General features: G+C 39.5%; 1 protein-coding gene across 2 annotated transcripts in view; it reads left to right on the forward strand.

Annotated features, from left to right (window-relative positions):
- Positions 1–15,847: 15,847 nt before the first annotated feature.
- The window catches only part of SLC26A7 (solute carrier family 26 member 7), a 51,259-nt gene continuing 41,571 nt past the window's right edge, over positions 15,848–25,535 (forward strand). For both annotated transcript variants that reach the window (XM_039353956.1, XM_039353955.1), the window contains exons 1-2: positions 15,848–16,333; positions 22,257–22,367. In XM_039353956.1, the coding sequence (XP_039209890.1) occupies positions 16,141–16,333; positions 22,257–22,367 (304 nt within the window). In that variant the 5' untranslated portion in view covers positions 15,848–16,140. The remainder of the gene's footprint in view (positions 16,334–22,256; positions 22,368–25,535) is intronic.

A 25,535-nucleotide genomic window follows, 5' to 3' on the forward strand; every position in this document is an offset into this window, starting at 1 on the left:
AGAAACACCTCTCAAGCAAATTTAAAGTTACCATTCAGAGAATTCAACTAACAGATAATTCCAATGTAATAATTTGGAAATAATTCCAAAACTGCTTCTGAATACTTTGGATTCTTTCTCTTCTATAAGAATAGACATCTATACTTGCACACTCCTTGCTTAGAACTTTGAAAACCGCATTTGTACAAACTGTTTTGTGGCATTAGGAATGAAAACAATCTAATAGCTGCTGTACCTTTAAACACAAAGGTTTAAATGTTAGTGACAATTTCTGCAAAAGTTTTATTTTTCTATAATAAACAAACAAACAAATAAATATAAAAGAATTCCTAGTGAAAACTGATACTGTAAATACTGTTTTATTTTAAAACATTTGGTTAGTTTATTTGTTATATTTTAAACTATACCTTCAGAGCAGCAAATTACGCAAAAGAACCACTGCAAAACTCAAGCAACCATAAATCAATGCAAAAGTTTCTCCCAAGTTGTTTTCAGTCTACTGCACAGGCATGGATTAAAATCACAGGGCTGATGTTCTAGTCTGTAACTGAAAATGGTGCCATAAATCATCATGGTTTCTCAGCAAGATCAAATAAGTGCACGTTCACCATTATTGTGCTTAGAGCCAACACTTTTGAGACATTCCATAATATGGGACCCCTATTGGGAGCTCAATGTTTCAAGCCTCATTGCAAAACAGGGTTTGGACTTAGACCAGCAAGTCCAAATTTCAAATTCCCAGTCAATCACAGAGCTTGTTGGATGATTTGGGGTTAGTTACTCTCAGCCTTATCTGTTTTACAGATAAGAATAGTGTTACAGTGATAAAGTTATAAAAGACTTCCCTATGCTGGTTTGAACTCTCATAGGAAAGGTGTGAAATAAACCCAATATATAAATAATTACATAAACTTAGCTGCCTATTCTGCTGTTATTCTGAGATTTTTTTCATTGCTTCCTACCTTTTTCCTTTTCACATAAAAACAAAACAAAAACCATGTTTAATAAGAAATAGGTGAATATGTACAATAAGCATGACGCACTAAAATATATAATATTGAAAATGGTAAATTTACCTGTGGAAAAATTTTCCACAGAAAATCTCTGCTTCCACAGTTATTTCCAAAGTGGTGTTGATGAAATCAAAGTTGCTTGTAATATCAAACATATAATCTAATGGAAAAGAGAAAAAAGGGAGGAAAGCATGTTCGTTTCTGCTCTCTCAGCTGGGCTCATGAGATGTTCTAGCTTTCCAACCTGTATTGGTCTAATACACTCTGGTGGAATGGCATCTTTTTTGAGGATCATTGACCTGATGGAACAGAGTTAATGAACTGGAGAATGTGCTGAGAAGCAACAGAATTGATCAAGAGGACTGAAGCAAATCTTTTCTTAGAAAAAATAAAGGGCAAACCCAAACTTGAAAAGGAGGCAAATCTGAACGAGGTTCAGAAGGATAAAAAAGTTTACTTGGTTATAACTTTGCTTTTCAACAAATCAGAGGACCAAACCAAGAAATGCATATTCTATTAAAATCAAAGACTATATGCAAATTTATTTTAAAAAGACAATTGTAGTACTGTACTGCAGGCCACTTTAGCTGACTGTGTTCAGCAGGTCAGCGGTTCAAATCTCAAGGTTGACTCAGCCTTCCATCCTTCCGGGGTAGGTAAAATGAGGACCCAGATTGTTGGGAGCAATGTAAATATATATATACATTGCTTACTGGTGTACACCGCTTAGAGAGTGCTTGCACTTAAAGCAGTATATAAGTCTCATAAATAAATAAATAAATAAATTGACTTTCTGTATTTTTCATCTGAATATGATAGATTGCATGAAGTGGTACCATTTGTATGGTAAAAGTTAAATGAGCAAAATAAAGGACAAAAGTGAGTTTTTGAAAAATAAATCTAAAGAATGGCGTCCTGAAATAAGGCACTGTTCTTTTTTTTAATAAAGCATGTGCGGTCACTATACACATCTTTATGAGGAAAGATGTCTGATTTTTAATAGCTGAGAAAAAAAAGAGAGTAAGAGGTGATATAATTGATATATAGCAAAGAAAGATAAACCTTTTCCCCTTGTCATAATAACAGAACATGGAACCATAGAGAATTGTGAATAATCCAGATAAAATAATATTAAGCTTTGCTACAAACAGTAGTGTTTGGCTACTCCAGCTGGTAGAGAGGCAGGGATGGGCATTGTTGAGTCCGTGGTGGGAAAACAGACACGAGAAGCAGCTGGAGTTCTCAGTTTCATTTATTCAGCGTTCAGCTTACATGAAGATGGCTTCAGCCTCGCCCAAACGCCTCGCAGCCTCTTATATAGGCAACTCCCGGGTAAATGGGTTACTTTTCCCGCGCCAGCACCCGCGCATGCGCACGGCGCTGGCGACAGCCTGTCTGGTCCCGGGCAGCTTTGCACCTGCCCGGGACTGCCTGCAAACGCCCGAGCCGTTTGCAAAGGCTCGGGACATAACACCCCTTTCCCCCGGGCTAAAACTACTACCAACATACAACATTTATTTTATATGACATTTTGCTCCCCAGGGCTCCCACTGATTACTGGCTTTTGCCTTGCCAGCAATGTTATGTAATCTTCTAGATACTTAGGAGATTTCTTTGCTCTCTGTGACCTTCTTAGCTCTGGGTTACTGGCATAAGTCCCCTGACTGGAGGGAGGCGTGAGCCTGTTCTCTCTATTGTGCCCTGGTGTCTTCCAAGGACTGTGCCCCGATGCCTGGCCTGCTTGCTTGCCCACCGGGCTCGTCAGGCCAGGGCTTCTGTTACTTTGTGACCTGGTTGACCTACCTAGCTGTAGACCCTCAGGCCCCTTGAAGTGATAGCCGCTGCTGGGCGTCTCTGTAGAACCTCCTAGGTCAGTCCAAGACCTGTCAGGAGGCTGTCCATTCCCTGAACCCCATTCTGTGTTCGGGCTCGTGTGGGTTTCTGTACTTTCCCAAAACTCAGGTGTTCCCTGATTTGTGCTAGGGTTGTTGTAGTCGGGACTTGGTTCCTCGACTAACTCTGTGTATGTTTGACCCCCTGTAGGATTTGGGGTAAGGTCAGGCCAACCTTGGGAATTGTGTGCCAGTTCTCTTGCGGGGAATGATTTGTTGGGATGCCCCCGGGTATCCTCCGTTGCTGGAGTGCTGTGTGATGTGTGTGGAAAGTGAGTATGCCCCCGGGGTGACTCCCTGGCTGGAGTAGGCGTGAGTGCCTGTTGTGTGGGTAAGCTCCATGACTTTCTTTTCGGAGCAATTGCAGAACCTTGGGACGAGCCGTTTGTGGCTCCCTCAGTGGAGATGGGCAGTAGCTCTTGCCCTTCCCTTTGCTCCAAAGGGTCCCCCTCCCCCCCTGGAAAAGACCCAGGAGTCTCAGCAGAAAAGTCTCGCCTAGAGCGAAGTTGGTCGATGTGCCGACGCAGGACACGACCGTTGTCCAGGGCAACCTCGTAGGAGAGAGGACCTGTGATCCTGGACACAGAAGCGGGGACCCATGTATGACCAGGCCCGTAATTGCGAGCCCAAACCGGGGCACCCACAAGTAGTTGTCTAGGTGCCCTAGGATGTGAGGTAGATGAAGGCAGTCTGTCTGGATGCAACCGGTCAAGTCTAGTAGTAAGTTGGCGCCCCCAACGAAGTTCAGCTGGACTTCTCCCTGTAGAAGTGGACGGTGTGGTGCGATAAGAAAGGAGAAAGTCAGCCAACCTGTGATGCCAGTCCCCGTAGGTGAGTCTCTTCAAGGCGTCCTTTGCGATGCGCACCATGCGTTCAGCCATACCGTTGGTGGACGGGTGAAAAGGCGCAGATGTGGCATGACGAATCAGGTTTGCCTGTAAGAAAGCTTGGAATTCGGAGGAGGTGAATTGAGGGCCGTTGTCGGACACAATGACATCTGGCAGCCCGTGTGCAGCAAAAATCCCCCTCAGTACCTGAATAGTCTTTGCAGTGGTGGTGGATGAGACAGGCACAACCTCAAGCCATTTTGAATGGCTGTCAACAAGGACCAAGAAGAACTGGCCCTGAAAGGGCCCAGCGTAGTCAATGTGCACCCTAGACCATGGGGACTGTGTTTCCTCCCATCTATGCACAGGAGCTTGGGGCATCTCTGGGCGAGATCGTTGGCACAGGTGGCATGCGTGTACCTTAGCCTCAATATCTTTATCTAAACAGGCCACCACAAGTGGCTGCGTGCAAGAGCCTTCATACGAACAATGCCAGGATGACCCTCGTGGAGGGATTCTAAGACCCTAGTCCTCATTGAGGTGGGAATGACAACTCTGTTTCCCCAAAGCAGACAACCCTGAGAAAGGGACAGTTCGTTTCTTTTGGACCAGAAACTCTGAAACTCAGGACTAGGGCAGTGCTCAGGCCACCCGGACAGGACCCAGGAGCGGACACGTGAAAGTGTGTGATCTGTACCTGTTTCAGCGGTAACATCCCTGGCACTAAGAGGGAGCTCGGGCAAGGCTTGGATTGATAGAATGTTGACAGCTGGCGCGGGGTCAGCTTCTACTACTGGCAGAGGCAATCTACTGAGGCCATCAGCATGGCCCATTTCTTTCCCAGGCTTGTGGAGTAATGAAAAATCATATGCAGACAAAAAAATAGACCACCTAAGCATTCTAGGGGAAATGATGTGGGGAGTCTGCTTACGTGTGGTAAACAGTCCCAGCAGAGGCTTATGGTCAGTGAAGACCGTGAAATGCCTGCCATATAGAAAATCGTGGAATTTTTTAATTCCAGCAACAACAGCCAGAGCCTCCCTGTCTATCTGAGCGTAGTTGCGCTCGGCAGAAGACAGTGTTCTGGAGTAGTATGCAATAGGAACCTGAGTTCCATCAGACCTGAGGTGACTCAGGACAGCTCCAACCCCGTAGGGGGACGCATCACAAGCGATGCACACAGGGAGAGACTCGTTGAAATGTGCAAGAACACTGTTAGAAGTGAGCAAGGCCTTGACTTCTTTAAAGCAAGCCTCATGCGCTTGTGACCACAGCCACACAGCCTGTTTGTCTAGTAGCCTGTGAAGAGGCTCAGCTACACTAGCTTTATGTGGAAGAAAAGAATTGTAGAAATTCAGGAGGCCTAGAAAGGCCTGAAGTTCGGCCTTAGACTTTGGCCTGGGTGCATCTAAAATAGCAGTTAGTTTGGATTCAGCAGGATGAATCCCAGCAGCATCAATTTTGAATCCCAGAAATTCAGTAGAAGGCACCCCAATCTGGCATTTGTCTTTTCTGAGCTTGAGGCCTGATTTCCTGAATCTTAACAGGACAGCCCTAAGCCTTTCAGCTAGAATGTGTGTGGAGTCTCCTGCAATCAAGACATCGTCAAAGTAGGGGCAGACCCCTGGTATACCTCGTAGTGTGTTTTCCATAACGCTTTGGAAAATCCCAGGAGCGACATTCACTCCAAACTGTAGCCTTTTTACCTTAAAGGCTCCCCTGTGGGTCACAATGGTCTGAGCTATTGCAGCATCATCATCAACAGGCAGCTGTTGATATGCTTGAGCTAGGTCAAGCTTTGCAAAAACACGCCCCCCCTTGAGAGAGGCCAGAATGTGACTGACCACAGGAACAGGATAGGCATGTTGCTGCAATGCCTTATTGAGTGTGCATTTGTAATCAGCACAAATGCGAATGTCCCCATTTGCCTTTAGAGGCGTGACAATGGGGGTCTCCCACGGGCTGGAATCAACAGGTTCTAGGATTCCCTGTTGGATTAGTTTGTCTAATTCAGTGTCAATCTTACTTTTTAAAGCAAAAGGGACCCTTCTTGCTTTAATCCTAATGGGAGTGACAGTGGGGTCTAGCTTTAAGGACACAGGTGGTCCTTTGAATGTGCCCAGCTGGGGGCTGAAAACATCTGCAAATTCTTTGCAGACTTCCTGTAGGTCGAGTGTTTGTAAGCTGTTGAGTCCTGTGACGTGTATCCCCAGGGCCTCAAACCAATCGAGTCCTATGAGACTCGTTCGTTCACCCCCTACTACTAATAAGTCTAGTGGACCTTCAAAACTCTTGTATTGCACGTTAAGGGTGGCCTCCCCCTTAACACACACTCTTGAGTTCTGAAAATCTGTTAATACAATATCAGAAGGCCTTAACTTGGCCTTAGACCCACTTCTGGAACAAATCTTCCTAAATGTATGCAATGAAATGATGGACAGGGCAGACCCTGTGTCTAGTTCCATAGATAATGGAACCCCTTGTAGCTTCACGTTGAGTGACAGCTTTTTCTTCATGGGCTTGTGTGTGCCTGTTCTACAGATGCTTCTTCGCGAAGCGCAAAAACCTACCCTATTCTGGCTGGGGAATCTGGTACCCTTCAGGCGTTCTTCTTGGGGTTGTGCCTTTCGTCGGCCCAGGCACACAGCTGCAATGTGCCCTTGTTTACCGCATGCCCGGCAGGTAGCGGAGCGGAACTTGCAGTCGGTTCTCCTGTGGCGACCTCCACAGCCGATGCACTTGAGCGGAGCCGAAGAGCTTCCCTTCTGGTTCTCTTCCTTCGCGGGGTGTAGACGGTCGACTTCCTCGTCCGGATCCTCCTCGGAGTTTCGTCGGACGTCTTCCTGGTGCACGGACGCACCCTCTGCACTGTTTCTGATCGGCCGCATGTTTTTGACGGCGCCGCCTGCTGCTTCTTCTGCGGTGACTTCCCTTAAGGCGTCTTGGAAGGATAATTCTTCCTTTGCGAAAAGTCTCTGTTGTAGCTCGCGATGCCTTAACCCACACACGAATCGGTCCCTCAGTCGTTCCTCGAGGTCCTTGAACTCGCAGGGCTTGGCGGCCTTCCGTAACGCGGCGATGTATTCCTTGGCTGACTCACCGGACCGTTGATCTCTTTGTTCGAAGGTGTGGCGCCAGGAGATAACGGACACCCTGGGGTTGAAGTGCTCCTTCAGCAGCTTCTTCAGGTCTGCGTAGCTTACAGACTCTACTGGGACAGGTGCTGCAAGGTTTTCTGCGATTTCGAAGGCGTCTTGGCCGCAAACGCAAAGCAGGGTGGCCGCCTTCAAGCTATCTTCCCTCACTTGGTTTGCCTTGACGTAGTTCTCCATTCTGGATACGTAGGACTCCCACCGCTCTGGATGTGAGACGTCGAATTCCGAAAGCCTTCCGATTTTCGCCATCTTCGGATCTTCAGGAGACGGGTCTATCAGCCAGCCTACCCCCGAATGCGCACCGGATTGGCGGGCAGCTGACGAGTCGACGCCGTTCCTCTTCCGCCGCTCAGGACTCCTTGGGTAAGCTTACACTTCTTCCTTTCCAGGTAGTGCAAGGCATCCCATCCTCGTCGCCAGTGTTGAGTCCGTGGCGGGGAAACAGACACGAGAAGCAGCTGGAGTTCTCAGTTTCATTTATTCAGCGTTCAGCTTACATGAAGATGGCTTCAGCCTCGCCCAAACGCCTCGCAGCCTCTTATATAGGCAACTCCCGGGTAAATGGGTTACTTTTCCCGCGCCAGCACCTGCGCATGCGCACGGCGCTGGCGACAGCCTGTCTGGTCCCGGGCAGCTTTGCACCTGCCCGGGACTGCCTGCAAACGCCCGAGCCGTTTGCAAAGGCTCGGGACATAACAGGCATGCCTTGGTATGCTCATGTAATAGTACCTTTGCTTTACGAGTTGCATAGTTTGCCAGTTTGCTTCCAGGTACAATTCAAGATGCTGGTTGTTACCTATAAAGGCCTACATGGCACAAGACCTGATTACCTGTCTCCCATAGTATCTATCCAGGTGATTAGATCCTGCAGGGTCGCCGTGCTTCGATTCTCTTTGATTAAATCTTTTCTTAAACTTTTTTTTTCTCTGGACCATTTTCTACTTTTAAAAATTATGGAGGGTCCCCCAAAAGCTTTTGTTTGTAAAGGTTATATTTATCAGTATTTACTGTTTAAATTAAAATTGACGCACTTGCTGCTACTACTGCTTCTCACAACTGTTTGATGAGATTTTAATAATGCATTATTTTTCAACATGGGCTCTTGGTGGAGTCCCCAGAGTCCTTTAAGAAACATTGGATTAAACAATATAATTTCCTATGACCCAGAAGCACGCCAGTCACAATTCATTAAGCAACAGTAGAACAATAGGAAAACAACCAGTGTTTTTGGAATTGCAAAAAAACATTTGATCAAATGTGATGCCTCACTAGTAAACAGGTTGAGTGAAGGATATCTAACACAAAGCCTAAATTCTTATGCTAAAATGTATGCAAATATAACCCTATTCATTCTTACTTTCTTTTGTCTTTTTTTCCTCCCTCTCTTTTATTGGCTTATTGTAATGTCCTTGTTTTAATTGTTATGAGCCACCCAGAGTTGTTGAGACTCAGGTTGTATACAAGTTTAGATAAATACACTTGGCAGCTTTAAGATGTGTGGACTTCAACTCCCAGAATTCCCCATGCTCATAAGGCCTAATGAACTTTGGCTTGTTGAGGTCATCTGACTGTATGTATCAAATCATGGCCAATATTAAGCCCAGGACAGAAGGCTAGAAGTTGCCACTGACGATCCATGTGAACAAAGGTAACAGGCTGCCATCAGAGTTGAATATGGCGGAGTCTCCTCCCTTCATTTTCCTGGATAACTCGGGTTTAATTTTCCAAACTATGATTGTGCAAGACAAAATGGAGTGAAGAGAGAGAGAGTGTAACAGAGAGATAGGGAGGCCTGAATTACAAAATTGATTTGGGAGAAAATGTGAGGACACTGGTTCTCCGTGTCCGATTGCTTGAAGAACTAGTTTTCCATATGCGGGGAATTTTGCTGATAAGAGTTCATATTCTCCACTTATGTTTGGTGAAGCTGGAAGGGGACTGGATTTGCCATATTCACATTAATATAAGTTATTTGAGATAGGTGATATATTTTCTCTGTGGTGGACAATTAAACAGTCATTTTCTCTGTAGAGGGAAATTTAAAGGACATTAAAAGGACAAATGGAAAGAATTATTGTTTTAAACCACTGTCTGCCTGAGTTATTATATTAAAGAGGTTTTAGAATAAGTTATTATTAACATCATTGTTTGATTTATAAGGCCATATAATTTCAGGTGCCTCATACCTATCAGTGGGGCTTGCACAATGTGGTTTAAAAAAATAGTGACCATGATGATCCAATTAAAAGTTTCTTCTTGTTTTTTTACAAGTATCACACTGTTGTGGCCATCATTTTTACCTTTTTAACCATATCTCATGGACATTCCCATATACTATAATATCATGCTCTGGTTACAGAAAGAAAATACACGTTCTCCTAGATGGGCAAGATTAACTGCAAATGTGCATAGATGAGCAGACTATGGCCAAATGTTTTAATACACTCCATATTAGTTGGTCTTCTTTTACTTTATCAACAGAATAGGAAGATCTGTAAGCCCAGAGGATTCTAGTTCTGTATGCTAGACATTAAATCAGCCTCAGTTATTGTTTTCAGCCTCAGTCTGCTGTTTCCAAGAAGATGTTTGCATGACTAATCTGACATCCAAAACTGTAGAAAAGCATTACCTAAATAATTATATGGAATATTTTGAATTTTAAAGTACTATTAAATGTTGACCAACATAATTGATCATTGCAAGACAGGAGTGTGGCTATTCACAATGATGTGTAACAGTACTGCTTAATCCCATTAGATCATAAGGTTCCATTTAACTCTCATGGCTAATAATCACTTGTGGATTTCTGTTTCTGTTGCTTAATTGACATTGTGAATTATTGTACGAGGTAATCATGAAGAAGAGCACCTGAACCCAAGATCTCAGGGAAAAAGAGACATGCAGAATTCTGCTAAAATATTTCAAAAGCATTTCAGACCCTGGGGGTGACTCCAAGAGATATTTTTGAAACATGCACACTGGTTTAATAAGAGGAATTTGAACATTTGTTTGGCCATGAATACAGTATAAAAAAAAGGCTGGAGCCTTTGATTGGAACCAAAAAGTAGCCATTAAATGAGGGGGAGAACTCTGGCGCCCAGATGAAACTCCTCTTTAGAAGAAATAAATAGGAAAACAATTCATTAATGCCCCTTTTCTTCTGCACTCCTTGTATTTCTGTTCTAAAATTTACCTTAATTAAAAGAAAGTGTGTTAATTGTCTTCCTGCAATCTTCTGCCCATGAGAATTTGCTAAGTGAAATTTCTTGATCCATCCTATTATTTAGATCACTGTTTATCATTAACATGTTATTTGTCTGGCATTAAAAATATATACCAGAGGTTCTTTCTTTGTCCTGCTAAGACTCAGAGTCATTTATTCCCTGGAGGTGGGGAACAGGATGCCAACTAATTTTACTTGACTGTCTCTTCAACAAAAAAGCAAGTACTTCTCTCTTTTATAGCCCTCACACTCCAGTATCAACTGATAGTAGTACATTGGATAGCTGGGGAATGATGTCAAACTTGGAGAATCTTATTCAAGGTTCAGGAAAGCAGAAATCACACTGATTTAGAGAAGAATGATCAATTTATCTGTAAATGCCACTGGATGTCACTGTTGCTCATCTCTAATGAAAGCTTACAAATTTTGGTGTAGAGAGACAGAAACCTTTAGTGTTAGATATTTAATATCTAGGACATATTTTCATATTTTTGCCTTAAATTGATAGGAAAACATGTCTAATTTGGTTCCATTTTTATAACCAGAACTGGAAGTCATGTAGTCTTGCATGAGATTCAATATTCTGAACAAATGTTGTAGTTATCAAGCATTTGTGTAATTGTATGTAAAAATGCTTTCATTATCATAAAAGGACTTCCTTCAATGGCACAATGAACAAATGATTTTGGGAGATGTATTTACATAGATTATGTTCCCTTGTGATATAATTTAAGTTATTAATGGAACAAGCTGCTGAGCTATTTACATTTTGATACTTACATAACTAGTGTAAATAATTAGTGCTTAGGTGTTTTATGGCTAAGTCACCTATGAAAAGAGCACATGACAGCAATATGTGAATGTGCTTTAATGGAAATGTTCAAAAATAATTTCTGATTGAGACTGGGACATATTTGCCTGCTTTGGTGACATTTGATTAAGGGTGAATAGATCACCACATATAGCGTACAATTTCTGGTTAAATGAAATATGTGCTCTTATGCAACCACATCACTACACAGAAGAAACAAAAACTTAAAATGATTGTGGAGCCTTTCAGGATTCAAGAACTATAATACAACAATAGAACATATTCCTCATATAATTCATATTAAGAAATCCTTACCTAACATCACTTATATTAAGTTTCAAATTATTTATGTATTTAAACAAACAAACAAATAAATATTGTATAACAAAGCTTTTGTAGTGTTTCATTTTTAAAAGGAGAATTTTTGTCTTCAATATGAAAGCTTTTCTTTTAATTAAGTAAATTTTAGCCTTATTCTAGAATCCTTACTAGATCATAGTTTTGAGCTCTCTTCTTCCATTAAAACCAATAGAACTACACCAGTTTAGGAAGAAGTGGAACAAATTCCTAAGGCAATCCAGAAGAATGCTTTTAATCCAGTGTTTCTTAACCATGGGAACTTTGTGTAGACCAGTGATTCTCAACCTTTTTAATGCCTTGACCCCCAATCGGTCGTAAGTTGAGGACTACTCAACCAGTCGTAAGTCGAGGACTACTCAACTGGTGCAGCACCGTTTGCAGAATGGGACTTTTGGCGGGCTCAGCAGGGCAGAGACAGCCTGGACAATCCCTGTTGGCTTTTGAAAGCCAATAGAATTAGACTCTATTCAAGAGAGTCTATTCTATTGGCTTTCAAAAGCCAATAGAATAAAAGGGAGTAGCACAGCTAAGGAAAAGGGGGGAAAAATGGCAGACTGCGTTGTTTGGCGACCCCCGTGAAATGGTCATTCGACCCCAAATGGGGTCCCGACCCACAGGTTGAGAACCACTGATGTAGACTTTAGTGGCCAGAATTCCACCGCCAGCTTCCTGGAGTTGAAGTCCACACATCTCAAAATTAAGAAACAGTGGTGCAGTCAATTATACTGCATGCTGCTAAGAAATTTAAAAGAACTAGGAGACTCAACCCTCTCCTGAGCCTGGTTCTTTTGGAAGTCACATGTAAGTACAATTAGTGTTGCTTCTACTCAGGATCCAGGAATCTAGGATGTCCATCTCCTTCAGCTTCTTCCACACATAAAATTACATTTTGCATAAGAAACTGAAGTAAATCTTTCTGACATCCTTGGACTGAAAAAACTCCAGATTCTTTTTTTCATTTATATTCCATAATTTGTCTCTTTTGTCTTTTGCAATGTTGCTTGTATGTATTTGTTAGTGATGCCTTGTGTTTCCTATAATCTAAGATTAGAAGTTTCTCAAAATTAAAAACCACAATTTAGAAAAAAATGAATGACTTTTATGCAAAGCACATTATTTTGAATGTTGTTCATTACACACCAGGATACTGGGGAAAATCCTTAATGAGTTCTATATATTGGATTATTTGACATTCATAAAATTACCTAATGATTTCCATTACATGTAAACACAAAAGGATAGTATATACTTTTAACAGAATGCCTTTATTTCCTTCTTTCTTTGATGCTGGTATACAATGTATGAAGTTAAATGCCTAGGCTTTTATAGTAGAATCATATATTCAATAGAATAACATCTGAAAGAAAGTATTTGAGTTGGGGACAATAAGAAATCACTAGGCATCAAAGATATTTAGAGAATGGTCTCCATAGAAAGCTATTAGCTGTATAAACTTCCAGTAGGAGAGAGGAGATTAAATAGCTATAAAATAAGACATGCTGGGTGCAAATTGCATGTTAGAATTGTGTAGCTAGGTAGCTGTACTTATCAAGGCTAGATTAGTTACCCTGCAGGCACACTGTATCTTCGGTTATTTATATTATTATATTATGTAAATCCCAATTTTTCCATCGTAACAAATGCAGTCTGTCTCTATTGCTCTCTCCACTGGATGTCTTTAAAACTTCTGGTAATTCTTAAATTTATTTCAAGGTATGGATATAATAGCCATCTCTTCAAGTGGAGAAACTAATATGTCAGCATTTTCTGATATTTACTTTTACTAGCTTATCACTTTAAAAATGTTAGGTTCTATGGCTACAGATATTCTCCAAAATTTAAAATGCTAACAAACTCTAGTTGTTAAATAGGTATGCAAGGTGAAGGTGACTGGTATCATTTACACATTGCTTACATTCTGTGTGCCTTCTTATGCATGTATTTCAGTAACACTTCATCCAGGTAGTCATCTAACGTCATCTTGCTTTGCTTTAGAAAAATGTATTTAATATTTGTTAAGACGGACTGATTCCACAAAGACTCTGGGAAGCTTACAAAGTTGCTATGTTCTTTGTCTTCAGATTGTAACTTTGCCATGTTTATCTGAATTTAACTCATGTTATCAACAGCTTGTAAGCTGCTTATAGTCAGTTTGATTGAAGCAACATATAAATGTCAGTAAATAAGTAAATAAAATAAATAAGAGTAAAAAAACTCATGCATGCTTTAAATATGTACTGTAGTAATGAAGAAAAGTTTTAAATGTGTTGTAATTGCTTTACGGCATACTTTACAGTTTATCACATGCTAGCATTCTTATTTTATACAGATTTCAAATCTATGAAAACTGGGGTTTGAAGGATGTAAGCCATGTACACTGGCTTATGGCTGCTGACATAGAGATTGGCACTGTACACCTACTTGTAAAGTTTTGGGGGATGTGGTGGGGCAGAGACTTAATTATGCTGGATGTGCAGAACAATTGCCAGCACTCCGATGGTTCGAGTCCAGCTCTTCAGGACAGGGTGAGCTCCCATCTCTTGCCCCTACTTTCTGCCCACCTTACAGTTTGAAAGCATTGTTTGGGAGTAAATAGATAGGTGCTACCATTTTGTTGGTAGGAAACTGCTGGCTGCATTCTGCATGAGCTGGAATCAGTGCTGGATCTGCCTGGACGCGATTGGTGGAGGAGTGATGGAGGAAAGTCGCGGATGAGCTGATTTTCCCTGAGAATGCTGTAGGACAGTCGGTGTGAAGCTAGTAGGTCCTTTTGTGATGGGCTGGTGCAACAAACAGACTAGTGACTGTCGGCTCCCAGGACTTCTACTGTGCTCATAACATTGCAGTCTCCCTGGCCTTGTATGCCATATACTAAATAAATAAATAAATGTAATTTTTTGTGGGCCAGGCAGGTTATGTTGCATTTAGGATTATTTATCCAGAAAATTATAAATCATTAAACCTATGATGATCTCTTTTTCCTTAAATACTTCAGATGTGGGGAAGGAGATTTAGTCAGGGCCACCTTTTTCTTCTGTTCATGGCATGATGCTGGTATAGAATTTTGTCAGGCTATATCACTGCTGGATAAGAAGAGTTGCAGTCTTGGCAATACAATAAATGGAAGAGTAATAAAAAGTATGGTGATCTTGAGCACAAATCACCAATGAAAGGATATGATGCAGGTATCAGGTTAAGATGACACCAGGCATTTATACCTTGTCATGATGTATTTCTCCTGATTTAAAACAGAACAGATATTTCCTATGACGGAGAGCTTCAGGTTAGAAATACCTCCAGAATTGGCAAGAAACAGACCGTGTTTCTTCCATGCTCAATTATTTTTTATTTTCTGATTTATCTCTGGAAATGACAGGTTGTTCTTAAGGTTGTTTTTGTTCTGAGTCAGAGTTCAGCATGACTGATTTTTTTTTATTTTTGTACACCAGCTTTGAAATTTTACTAAGGGCTTTATCCATGATTAGGGCTATCAGAATTTGGGTCATCACAACAGACAATATGGACTAGGACAGGGTCCCCAACCTTTCTGGGTTGGTGGCCTGGGGGAGGGGTAAAGGCGCCTTTACACGTGCACAATGCAAACGGACCCACAAGTGCCTGGGTGATGCTAATGCCCAGGCAATGCCATGATGCTAGTGCAAGTGGGGGGAGTGTGGGCTCACAGAGATGATAGAGCCTGTGCGATGCTGCTATGCTAGTGCAAGTAGAGGGAGTGTGGATTCGCAGCAATGCTAGCACCCACATAACGTTCATGGCATCACTAGCACTGGCATGACACTGCAATGCTAGTACAAGTGGGGAGTGCGACTGTGCACATGCACTGGCCAGCCACTCACACAGCCCAGTGGCCAACAGCCCACAGCCAATAGTGGCCCACGACCCACAGGTTGGGGAACTCTGGAGTAGGAGTCCGATTCTGACATGAGGTAACTTCTTGGCTTGGCAGCTGCTGAAGCAGCTTTTCAAGCTGTTCCCTTATTGATACTTTAATCAGTGGAAGGTATATATATGCAGACCATATTAATATTGAACTGGTCAAGATCAGAGCACCTGACAATTTCTTCATAACAAGCTCTTTTTAAAGCAGCAGGAACAGGCCAGGTGAGAGTTCATCTTTTCTGGCCAAATAACAACAACTACCTTGTCTTCATTTTGCTTTCTCTGCTAATTTACCGGAGAAACTGCTATTCCTTTTCAACAGGTACCAACTGTGCCAAGAACAAAGTAATCTCATCTCTTTTTTCAAAAGAGAATACTTTAAATAAGCTTATCGTGTTGCAGGAAGAAAAAAAAACTAAGAAAAATGGATCCAGTTAAAGTTACAGAATGTTTAGTAGCAGTGGAATTTAATGCACTGATGAATCTTTGCTATGAGTAGAGACAGGCAGTTTTGTTTTTTCTCACAGTAACAGGTTTTTTTTAAGTAATGGTTGGCAAGGAAACTCATGTCTAGCTGGGCACTTCCTGATTACATTAGCATAGCCCATCCCACATCGAACGAACGCCCAGCACGACCTCATTTTAATGCTGGATCTAGGCCAAAAGCATAAGCACAATGGATATAAGGAGGAGAATGATTGCAAAGAGAACCATAAACTGTAATAGGACTGGGATATATTTCTGTACTATGCTGACTATAAAACTTTAGATATTTATGCAATTGAAAATATACTTAGCAAGCAAGCAAACAAATGGGCTGTTTTTCTCTTCTGGTCTGAAACTATAATCTGTTAGAAGATTCACACAAATCTGATTGCAATTCCATAGAGGTGGGTTTTTTTCCTCTTCTTCACAGAAAAAGGAATATACAAAGGGAAAGAGGAAAGTAGAAATAAAGCATGACAGGATCAAAGAAAAAAGAGGAACCTGCCATATGGAAGAAGATCCATGCCTTTCGCTATGAAGACTTCAAACTCTGGTGTGTGAGCAGGCTGCCTCTTTTGGAGTGGGCACCACACTATTGTTGGAAAATGGACCTGCTCCCTGATATAGTTTCTGGGATGATGTTGGCAGTTCAACAGGTGACGCAAGGTACTGTGTTAAAAACTGTGTCAGTGACTTTATTGCTTAAATTGAACTGCTCTAGCCTTGAAAGTAGAAGTTCTGTTTACCTACTTATTTTTTTTTATTTTTAATGAAGGAGATGAGCATCTTTGCTTTTTCAAACCTGGATCTATCACCTTACAAACCTTTATGTTTGCCTTGAACATCTCCCATTATATTTAATGGGGCGTATTTTAGATGATGTTAGTTTTAAATGGGAATAATTTCTTCTGATTGAGTTAACTTAAAACCGTATTATAGACTGGCAACTGAACAACAGTGTACCTCTCTAACTTGCACACAACATTGTTCATACATTTACACAGGTACACATATATACTCATTGTGGTGGTTTACATGATAGATGTAACTTGTCTTTCCATTTCTTTTCTTTATATCTGTGTAAAGAGGTTTACCTTTGGTTTTTTTATAAAAGCCCCACTTTAATAATAGATTATTAGGTATCCAGTTAAATAATCTTGTAATTTTAATTTTATTTAACTATGGTTAAAAAACTGCATTGTGCAACATTAAAAAGAGAACTGTAGATATTTATCATTATGCCTTTTGATGTAAACCTTTAGTGAAAATACTTCTGCTTTAGGTTGAAATTATACTGAAATAGTGTGTGTGTGTGTGTGTGTGATTGTTGTAAAACACTGTTTTATGAATATTCAGTAATTTTCCCTCTCTTCCTCGAAGTATGAAAACAATAAAATACTAAAGAATTACTTCAAACATTATCTGGTATTCCTTTGAAAATGGTAACCTACAAGGCATAAATGTTCTGGGTATAAAAGGCCAAGACTGTGATGTCTTATTTTTAATATTATCCTGAACTACCCTATAACATCATCTCCATCTTTTCTTGGAAAACTAAACAAAGATAGCACATCAATTCAGTTAATCACCATTGATAAGAATAATCCTGGCTTATATATAAGGCCATTTTTTTTGCAGGTGATAGTTCAAAAAATGCTACAATAGCTAAAGATTTCTCACATGGCATTTGGGGGAATTTCTGCATGGGATCATGTATTAAAATGGAATATAAATCATTCAGAAGCAAAAGCTTTCTGATGGCTGCTTTTCTCAGATTCCCTAACAGCTTGCTCTAGTTTTCATTCATGCCTTGAAAATTATAAGCACTTCTTTAACTGAATTATTCTGCAGCTGGAATCATCTGGTTTGTGTATCTACTTGTGCTTTTGGAGTAATTAGTAACATCTGCATTGGCATGTTTTAAGTTGAAGGCCTTAATACTGTAATACTATAAAGAATCTTGTTCCTTGATATATTGATACAAAAAATATCACATTAAATGGTGCTAGTAATAATATTTTAGAAGCCAACTAAAATAATGAGCTTTTAAAAAAGGCAACATGGGTACTTATTTCTGTCCTTTTGGTGAACTTCCACAGAACAGGATTTTTACTAGTTATGGCAGTTTTCCACAATTTAATTATTTCCAGATGTGCTGGGACTACAACCCCCAGAATTCTCAGTCAATGAGAAAGGCACCGTAGGAATGGAAGAGTTAAATTTAAAAAAAACAACATAAATGAAACTGGGAAAAAAGTGATTTCCTTAAAAATATAGAAACTGATTTATGTACTTAGATTTATGTACTGTATACTCAGAGTTTGTTTCCTAACCATGTCATAAACATTCCCCAGAAAGTGTTTTATATAATATGTCCTATGGCATTGCTTTTTGTTATATACTCAGCCCAAAGCTAATGCAACTGAAAATTATACTGAGCTGTCCAGCTAAGAAGCAGCATGTTCCCTTTTATCCCCAACATAAGGTTTGCTGTGAACCCAATTTAGAATAATTAAAATTGATTAATAATATGGCCATGGATTGGCATTTACCTACCTTTTGACAACTGAGTTGCTACTTTGTGCTATTGTAGGTACCAAAACACACAGGTTTCTTATACAGGTAGTCCTTAACCTATGACTGGTTGCTTAATGATTGTTCAAAGTTATGGACCTATCTTAGGGCTATTAAAATCCAGTTCCAAAATTCCAAAAGTCGAGACTCCTCCATGGTTATATGACTGCACCTTGAGTACTCAGCAGTACAGATGTATTTGCAGTTGTTTACAGCAATCCAGTGACCACATTTTATGATGGTTGTACTGAAAATTGGCACTTACTTCCAATTTTTGGCAAAACTATGCCCATAGCAAACCATGGTGTTTGCTTAATGAGTCCTGCAAAAAAAGTTGTAAAATTAGGATGGTCATATGACCAACTTATTTTACAAATGTTACGACTTATGACCTTATTGGGCAGACTCCATTACGATCATATGTTGAGAATTACCTGTATATATGAATTAGCAGCTTTTTAAAATGAGCACTAAACCTGCTGCTTTTATGAATGAGCTAGCCCATGCTGTATGATCTGAACCTGCCATCTATGTGTTACTGATACCAATAAGTACATAACTGGGTTTTTACCCCAAAAAAGAGATGTTATGTTTGTAGCTTGTACTGTTTTTATTACTTTGGGGAGATGAGCAGAATGGCATGTCCTTTGCTTCTGCCATGTACTGTTGCTGACAGCAGCAATTGTTCAGAACAGGACTCATTAGTTATCAGTTGTTTCTTTCCATTTCTCTCTATGCTTCTTGACAGGTTGCAGGCATAGAGATGGGCATGGGATAAAGCAGGAGGGAACTCTATAGGAGAGAGAGAACCTCCAGTGTGCCTTGCAATCCCTTCTCTGCCCCTGTGATCTGTGAGATAAGTGTTTCCGAAATGGCCAGACTCTCAAGATCTGACAGGTGACTAACTTGCTATTCAAAACATTCACCTATACTTGCCTATCTGTGCTTTACACAGATAAGCCCTGTTAAGGAGAGAGATTGGTGTTTGTTTTTCCTACCTGCAGTTGATGCTTGGTAGAATCTGCTAGTTGCTTTCCTCAACTTGTCCCACATTAAACGTTTTAAGGATAGCATCACTCACTGGCCTCATTAATGAGGCACTCTAGGGCTCATCCATTGGGACTGCATAATTTATGCTAACGTATTTATCTGCCAAATCGAAAACTAGTGAATTGAAGAGTAAAGTTCTCTGGCTGTGCCCTCTGACTGGCAATACACTTCATAGCAAAAATTTAGTTTCCTCAGCTGCAGTCTACAGTACCTTTTTCATTAAATCTGAAAATGTCAGGTGTTAAACCTGGGAAATTTCATGAACATTTACATTACCCCCCCATTGGTTTTTTTAACTGATGAATCACACAAGTTACTTATATTTAGCTGGTACTCTTGAATCTTCACATGTACTGCTGCCAGGTCTCCCCAACATGGTGATAATACATATGATTTTTCTTATTTGGATACAAAACCATCGACTATCCTCCTGTTGAATTTAGTCCACTGTTCAAGCGGCTATTTCCTTCTAGGTTAATGCAGAACCATTAACCAATTGTAAATCTGCTCACCTACAATACTGTATGCTGGTCTGTAATAACTCCTTTATGTATCTTGCCCATCAGGATACCATATGAATCTTTTCAAATTTGTTTTGACATCAAGGTACATTATGTCCATACATTATCTTGATCTAATAAATTAACCAGTCTCTTGTAAAAATAAGTAGGTCTGATATGATTTACTATTAATCATCTCATGCTAACTTCTGATAGTACCTAATAATTTTATCCTTTCCTAAAATGTTCATGGTTGTGCTGCTTGACAATCTGTCCTAGTAAATTGTTCTGTACAGATGTTAAGGTAACTGGTTTGTAGTTTTCAGGTTTCCCCTCTTCTCCTTTTTTGAATATTAAGTTTATGTTTGTTCTCCAGTTTTCTGACATCTCACTTGTTCTCTAGAGAATACCAGTCTGTGATTATTAGATCTGCCAGTTTTCCCAATGGCTGGAATGTAATTTGCCTGCCTGGAGGAATGTCCATGGGGTCACAATGGGTCGGACACGACTTCGCAACTAACAACAACAACAATTTGTATAGGGTAGCAAGGAGACCACATCTTTATGGTTTTGGCACAGAATGTATAATATTTAAAAGCTAATGAAGTACAAAGAAAAGTTAATGTGAGACGATGGAATTAAAACAACTCAGATGTTAATTCTCAAATCTGCGGGTTACATAAATGGGTTGCAAGGACATTCCCCTTTAAGAGTCTCTCCCCCCCAAAAAAAAATAGTAATGTCAATTGGAGCAGGACAAAAAAACATGTAGAAAAACAACTTATTCATTTTGCCCCTTGTAGTCAAATCTCAGTGCTTCAACTTTTCACATCTTTCCTGTCTATCAAGTGTCCTCACCTGAGTGAGGGTTTTAACTGAATTTTTTTAATCGATGTCCTAAATGTGCACTAAGTTGTTCAGAACTGTGGTGCTCCCACATGATGTTTAGAGGGTTAAAGTGGTCAGGGCCAAAATCAAAGAGCCTAAGATTAAATAAGCCCCTTATTTATTTATGCATATCCCACCTTTATTATTTTTCATGACTATCACAATCATCCTCCTGGGATGCCCCCAAACCATCCACCGACTCCCATCATACTCTACCCTAGTTCCAGTGGTAACAAATAGATCTTTATGGCCTTTTGGAAGTCTAAAAGGTGGGGGCCTGCTGGATCAATTGGGGGAAGGTGTTCCATAGGATGAGGCGACAACAGAAAAAGTATGCTTCTTAGGTCCTACTAGATGGGGATATTTCAGGAAGTGACCTGGAGTATGTACCAATTAAGAGATTGAATATATATTTAAAACAAATTTAGAAGATTCCCCTTGCTCCTAAGTTATACCTATTTAAACTTTTTTTAAAATATAGAATACAAAGCCAAATTCCAGATTATAAGGATGACTAATGGATCCTTAATCCATGATGTTGTTTTAAGTAGATTTTTTGCCTTTGTAGTTTAACCATGAATATGGGCAACATGAAAGTATTTCTCAGCAAATTGCATTGGAGTTTGATTTGGCAACTGTCCTGATTACCACAGCCCTTTTTTCTGTTGCTTGTGTCCTAACTTCATTAAAGTTTATTATTTGGCATTTTCTGCCACTAGCAATAATACAACAGGTTTACTATGGTTAGTGGTTAGTAATCTATCATGTAGTACAGCAATAAGTAATAGCATTCTAAGTATTCCAAGATAACAAAGGAACGAACATATTGTGTACTGACTTAACATTAGCATGATATTCTGGTGTACACTAATGGATTTTTTTTTATTTGTGCATTACTTTCTCTCTTTGCTTTTCTTTTATATAATTTATATAAATAATTTATACACTTTTCCATTATGTAATTTAGAATATTCATTCACTCATTTAGATCCTGAAAGAATAAGTAACTTTGCGTGTTTCTTTCTTTGGACAGAACAAGGTGTAACTATAATTTGTTTTGCTTTTTCACACAACTCTGCTGCAACTACTTCTCCGTTTATTTTTTAACATTGGCTTTAGGGATCTGGATTGCAAAAATATGGTAAAAAAACATAGGACTAGTTTAAGACATGACACAGCCTTATACATAAAAATATTGGAATCTGGCGTAAGTCATGCAATGTCTGTTTGCAATGTCATGCAATGCCATTACTGCTTCCAAATGACAAAAGCTTTAAAGAACAGGGAAAAAAATCTTTTAGTAGAAAGGGCAGATTGCAGGAAATGTGAATTCTCAGAGTTATAATATAACTATTATACCACATGGCCTCTTAAAATAGCCCTAGAAGGGATTTCTTCCCATCAAAGCCATTTATCTGAAACGGTATAGGGTTTCCTGCCTGAGCAGGGAGTTGGACCAGATGACCTCCAAGGTCCCTTCCAACTTTATTACTATTATTGTTATTATTATCATCATCATCATCATCATCATCGTGGTTTATATTATATCTTGTTCTCCCAATTTACCTTTTCTACAGGGCTGGCTTTTGCTATTCTATCATCAGTGCATCCAGTGTTTGGTTTATATGGATCACTCTTTCCTGCTATTATTTATGCCATATTTGGGATGGGTCGTCATGTTGCCCCAGGTAAGTTATTTCTAAGTCCTAGTGATTCAGTCTGAAAAACTTAGCCTATGTCTTTGTTCACTCTATTAATGTTATTTTCTATTTATATTCTGCGGTATTTCTTACAGTATGAGTTGAACCATGTGCATGCACACAACAGATATACACACTAAGCCAAAATCAAGCAGAACAAATTGTATCATAGTGCTACACACAGAGAATAAAAATACATTTTTGCTCTTTCCATGGGAGAATAATATCTGGTTGCCTTCTCTGAAAGCTGCCCAGTACTATTCAGCTTCTATTCTTTAGTAAGAACCCCTTGCAAATTCATTGACTGCAAATGGAGCCTGTATTTCAGCTATGCATAATGAGTTGGATTCTTCATAACTATGTTGTTCAAGTGATTGAGTTAGTGATACTTGTATTAACATTACTGTTCTAAGTGATTATGATTTCAGTCATGGACTGTAGTTTAGAGAAGATAAAGAATACATCCCAGAAACAAGGATTGTTTTGTGTGCCTCTCTGTACTTCCTTTACATCAACATTCTTTCCTTCCCCCTTTCCCTTTTTTCCCTTTTCTTTATTTATGAAATTTTGGGGGAGTATGTGAAACAAATTTAAAATATCCAACATTATATTTCCTTCTTAAAATTCCTGTAGTTAAGGGATAGGATTGTTATGCACTTTATATGATTAAGTCTATAGTAGGTTCATGACATCCCTTATTTAGCTCTCTCTCTTTTTCTTTTCTTTCCTATAACTCAAAAGTGTCTTTCAACATATTAGCAGTAGATGCCAAAGTTTTAGGCTGCACTCTTTCTCAGTCCTACTTATAGAGAGACTCTCTTGCTTACAATGCATACATCATTCCTACTTCTTTCTTCCTTTTTGATATCTTAGCATGTAATGAAGTTCAACAAGCCTGGATCATTCAGGTTTGTTGCATTATTCTGTATTTCATTTATTTTGAAACAATGACAGTCTTCAACTTAATAATTAAAGACATTGACTTTTTAAAATGTGAAGCAGGTTTATTTCCTAGAAGAAACCATCTGGTCTTAGTTGCAAAAAACAATGAAGCTGGATATGGGGCCATGTCTCCCATAATTCAGTATGGGTTGAACTTGATGTAGGAAGGTAAAGAGTTGTGTGTTTCTGATATTAGGGATGGTGTCTCTCCACTTAAAATTCAGAACTGTATGGAACCACACACAAAGCTAAACCCTTTGGGACTGAAAAGTTCAACTATATGCACATTCTGCTTGGTTATTATTATGTTTTCTGAGAAGCAGTTGTTTTCCTTTGAGTAATTGTGTGGGTCTTTGCAAATAGCCTATGTGCCAGAAGTGCATTCAGCATTTACATTTAACAACTCTGTGGGAGCCATGTGGTCTACTAGGATAGCAACATCCCATCCAAAGTACATAGAATTTGCATCGGAATGTATCCAAAGCATTTTGTTAAAGCTCTCTTGCCACTTACTGGCAAGCTGGATTTGGATTTTGTGGTGAGTTCCTTAGAAGTGATGATAATGTTGAGTCAGCAGAGTAGACGTTATGTAGTTATTTCATTTTAAGTGTAAAAATTGCCCAAGTGGGACACAATGCACTATTAGTTTCATTAAAAAAAGGCATTTATACTATCTTATACTTTGGAAAAATGTTGGATGCACTTTGATATTTTTTTCAAGTGGTAAATATCTGAGCAGATGTTTACAGATTCTGCTGTTACAGTATTTAGTTTATCTTTAAATGAAATAAGAATCACCAGGATGAAGAAATTCTGTTTAAAGGCACATTCTGAATACAGTAGTGAAAACAAATATTAAAATACATTTTAATTGTTATATTTTCTTAAGTGATCTATTTGTTCCTTAAGAATGTGTTTGTTGTAAAAGTCTCAGATATATCAAAGATGAATAACCCAAGGCCTCAGGGCTATACAGGGGCTTCAAAATCCTTGACTTTACTCCTCAAGATCTTTAAGAATTACCAAATTGTAACTGTTTGACAGAAGGAAAGGAAGGAAAGGAAAGGAATTAAAGAATGACCATATTAAGTACAATATATTTGATTTTAAATATAGCAAATGCAAATTAAATTAAATCCTTCTATGACTTTTTTTCTAGGGGTACCAGCTTTCATAATTTTCATACTGGTTGGTTATGCTATAAAAAAATTGTGCAGTTAATAGGCCCATCTATTAGGAAGGGGTTATATAGGAAGACATTATTGCATCTCTGACTGATGGATGCAAATTCAGTCCATAGAAAAGGGAAAGGTGTGTTTTGCAGGCTAAATTATTTGTCCACCTTGGTTTGTATTGTGTGCCTGAAGTCTCTAAAACTGAGACAGAAGTCTTTTCTGTTGTTTCTTTTACACTTACAATCAGCAATTGATTTCTTCTGCAAAAAACCAATTTCTACCTATTCTAAACTATTTCTTTCCCCCTTATTTTATGCTAACATTTATGCAGTCTAGAGCACTGCTGGACATTAAACTATCCCTGGAAATAGTAAAAAAATATTAGACAAACTCCAGCACAAAGATTGCATGTATATGCAGTCATATGACTTATGTATATACAAAAAACAGTGAACAGCTTGTTGCCTAGAATTTGTATAATGTACAATGGAATTATCAATATGGAAATGAATGCTCATGGCAAGAGAAACCATATTGTTTGCAGAAAGCAAAATTATGATCAAGCTATTCTCCAAAACATCTGAAGGCAGGACAAGAAGCAATAGATGGAAACTAACCAAAGAGAGAAGCAACCTAGAACTAAGGAGAAATTCCCTGACAGAACAATTAATGCTCCAACACTGGAAGTTTTTAAGAAGAGACTGGATAGCCATTTGCCTGAAATGGTATAGGGTTTCCTACCTGAGAAGATGGTTAAACTAGATGACCTCCAAAGGTCCCTTCCAAGATGATGATGATGATGATGATGATGAATGATGATATCCATTCAGTCATGTTGACTCTTGGCGATTCTCTGGACCTGGTCTCTCCACATCTTCTAATCTTGCCCTACTTCTTTGAGTTGTTCTACACTCTGGCTGGTGTCAGTTCTGATGCTGGAAAGAAAATACGCAGGAAGGCTTAGTGCTTAAAGTATCTGGTATAGCTATGGCATACTGACAATTAGAATTCAATCAATTGGTTAATCAATATCACGATA

This window comes from Crotalus tigris, unplaced genomic scaffold (genome assembly GCF_016545835.1).
Source record: "Crotalus tigris isolate CLP2741 ecotype Arizona unplaced genomic scaffold, ASM1654583v1 scf7180000018541.849907, whole genome shotgun sequence".
Classification (NCBI taxonomy): Eukaryota; Metazoa; Chordata; class Lepidosauria; order Squamata; family Viperidae; genus Crotalus; species Crotalus tigris.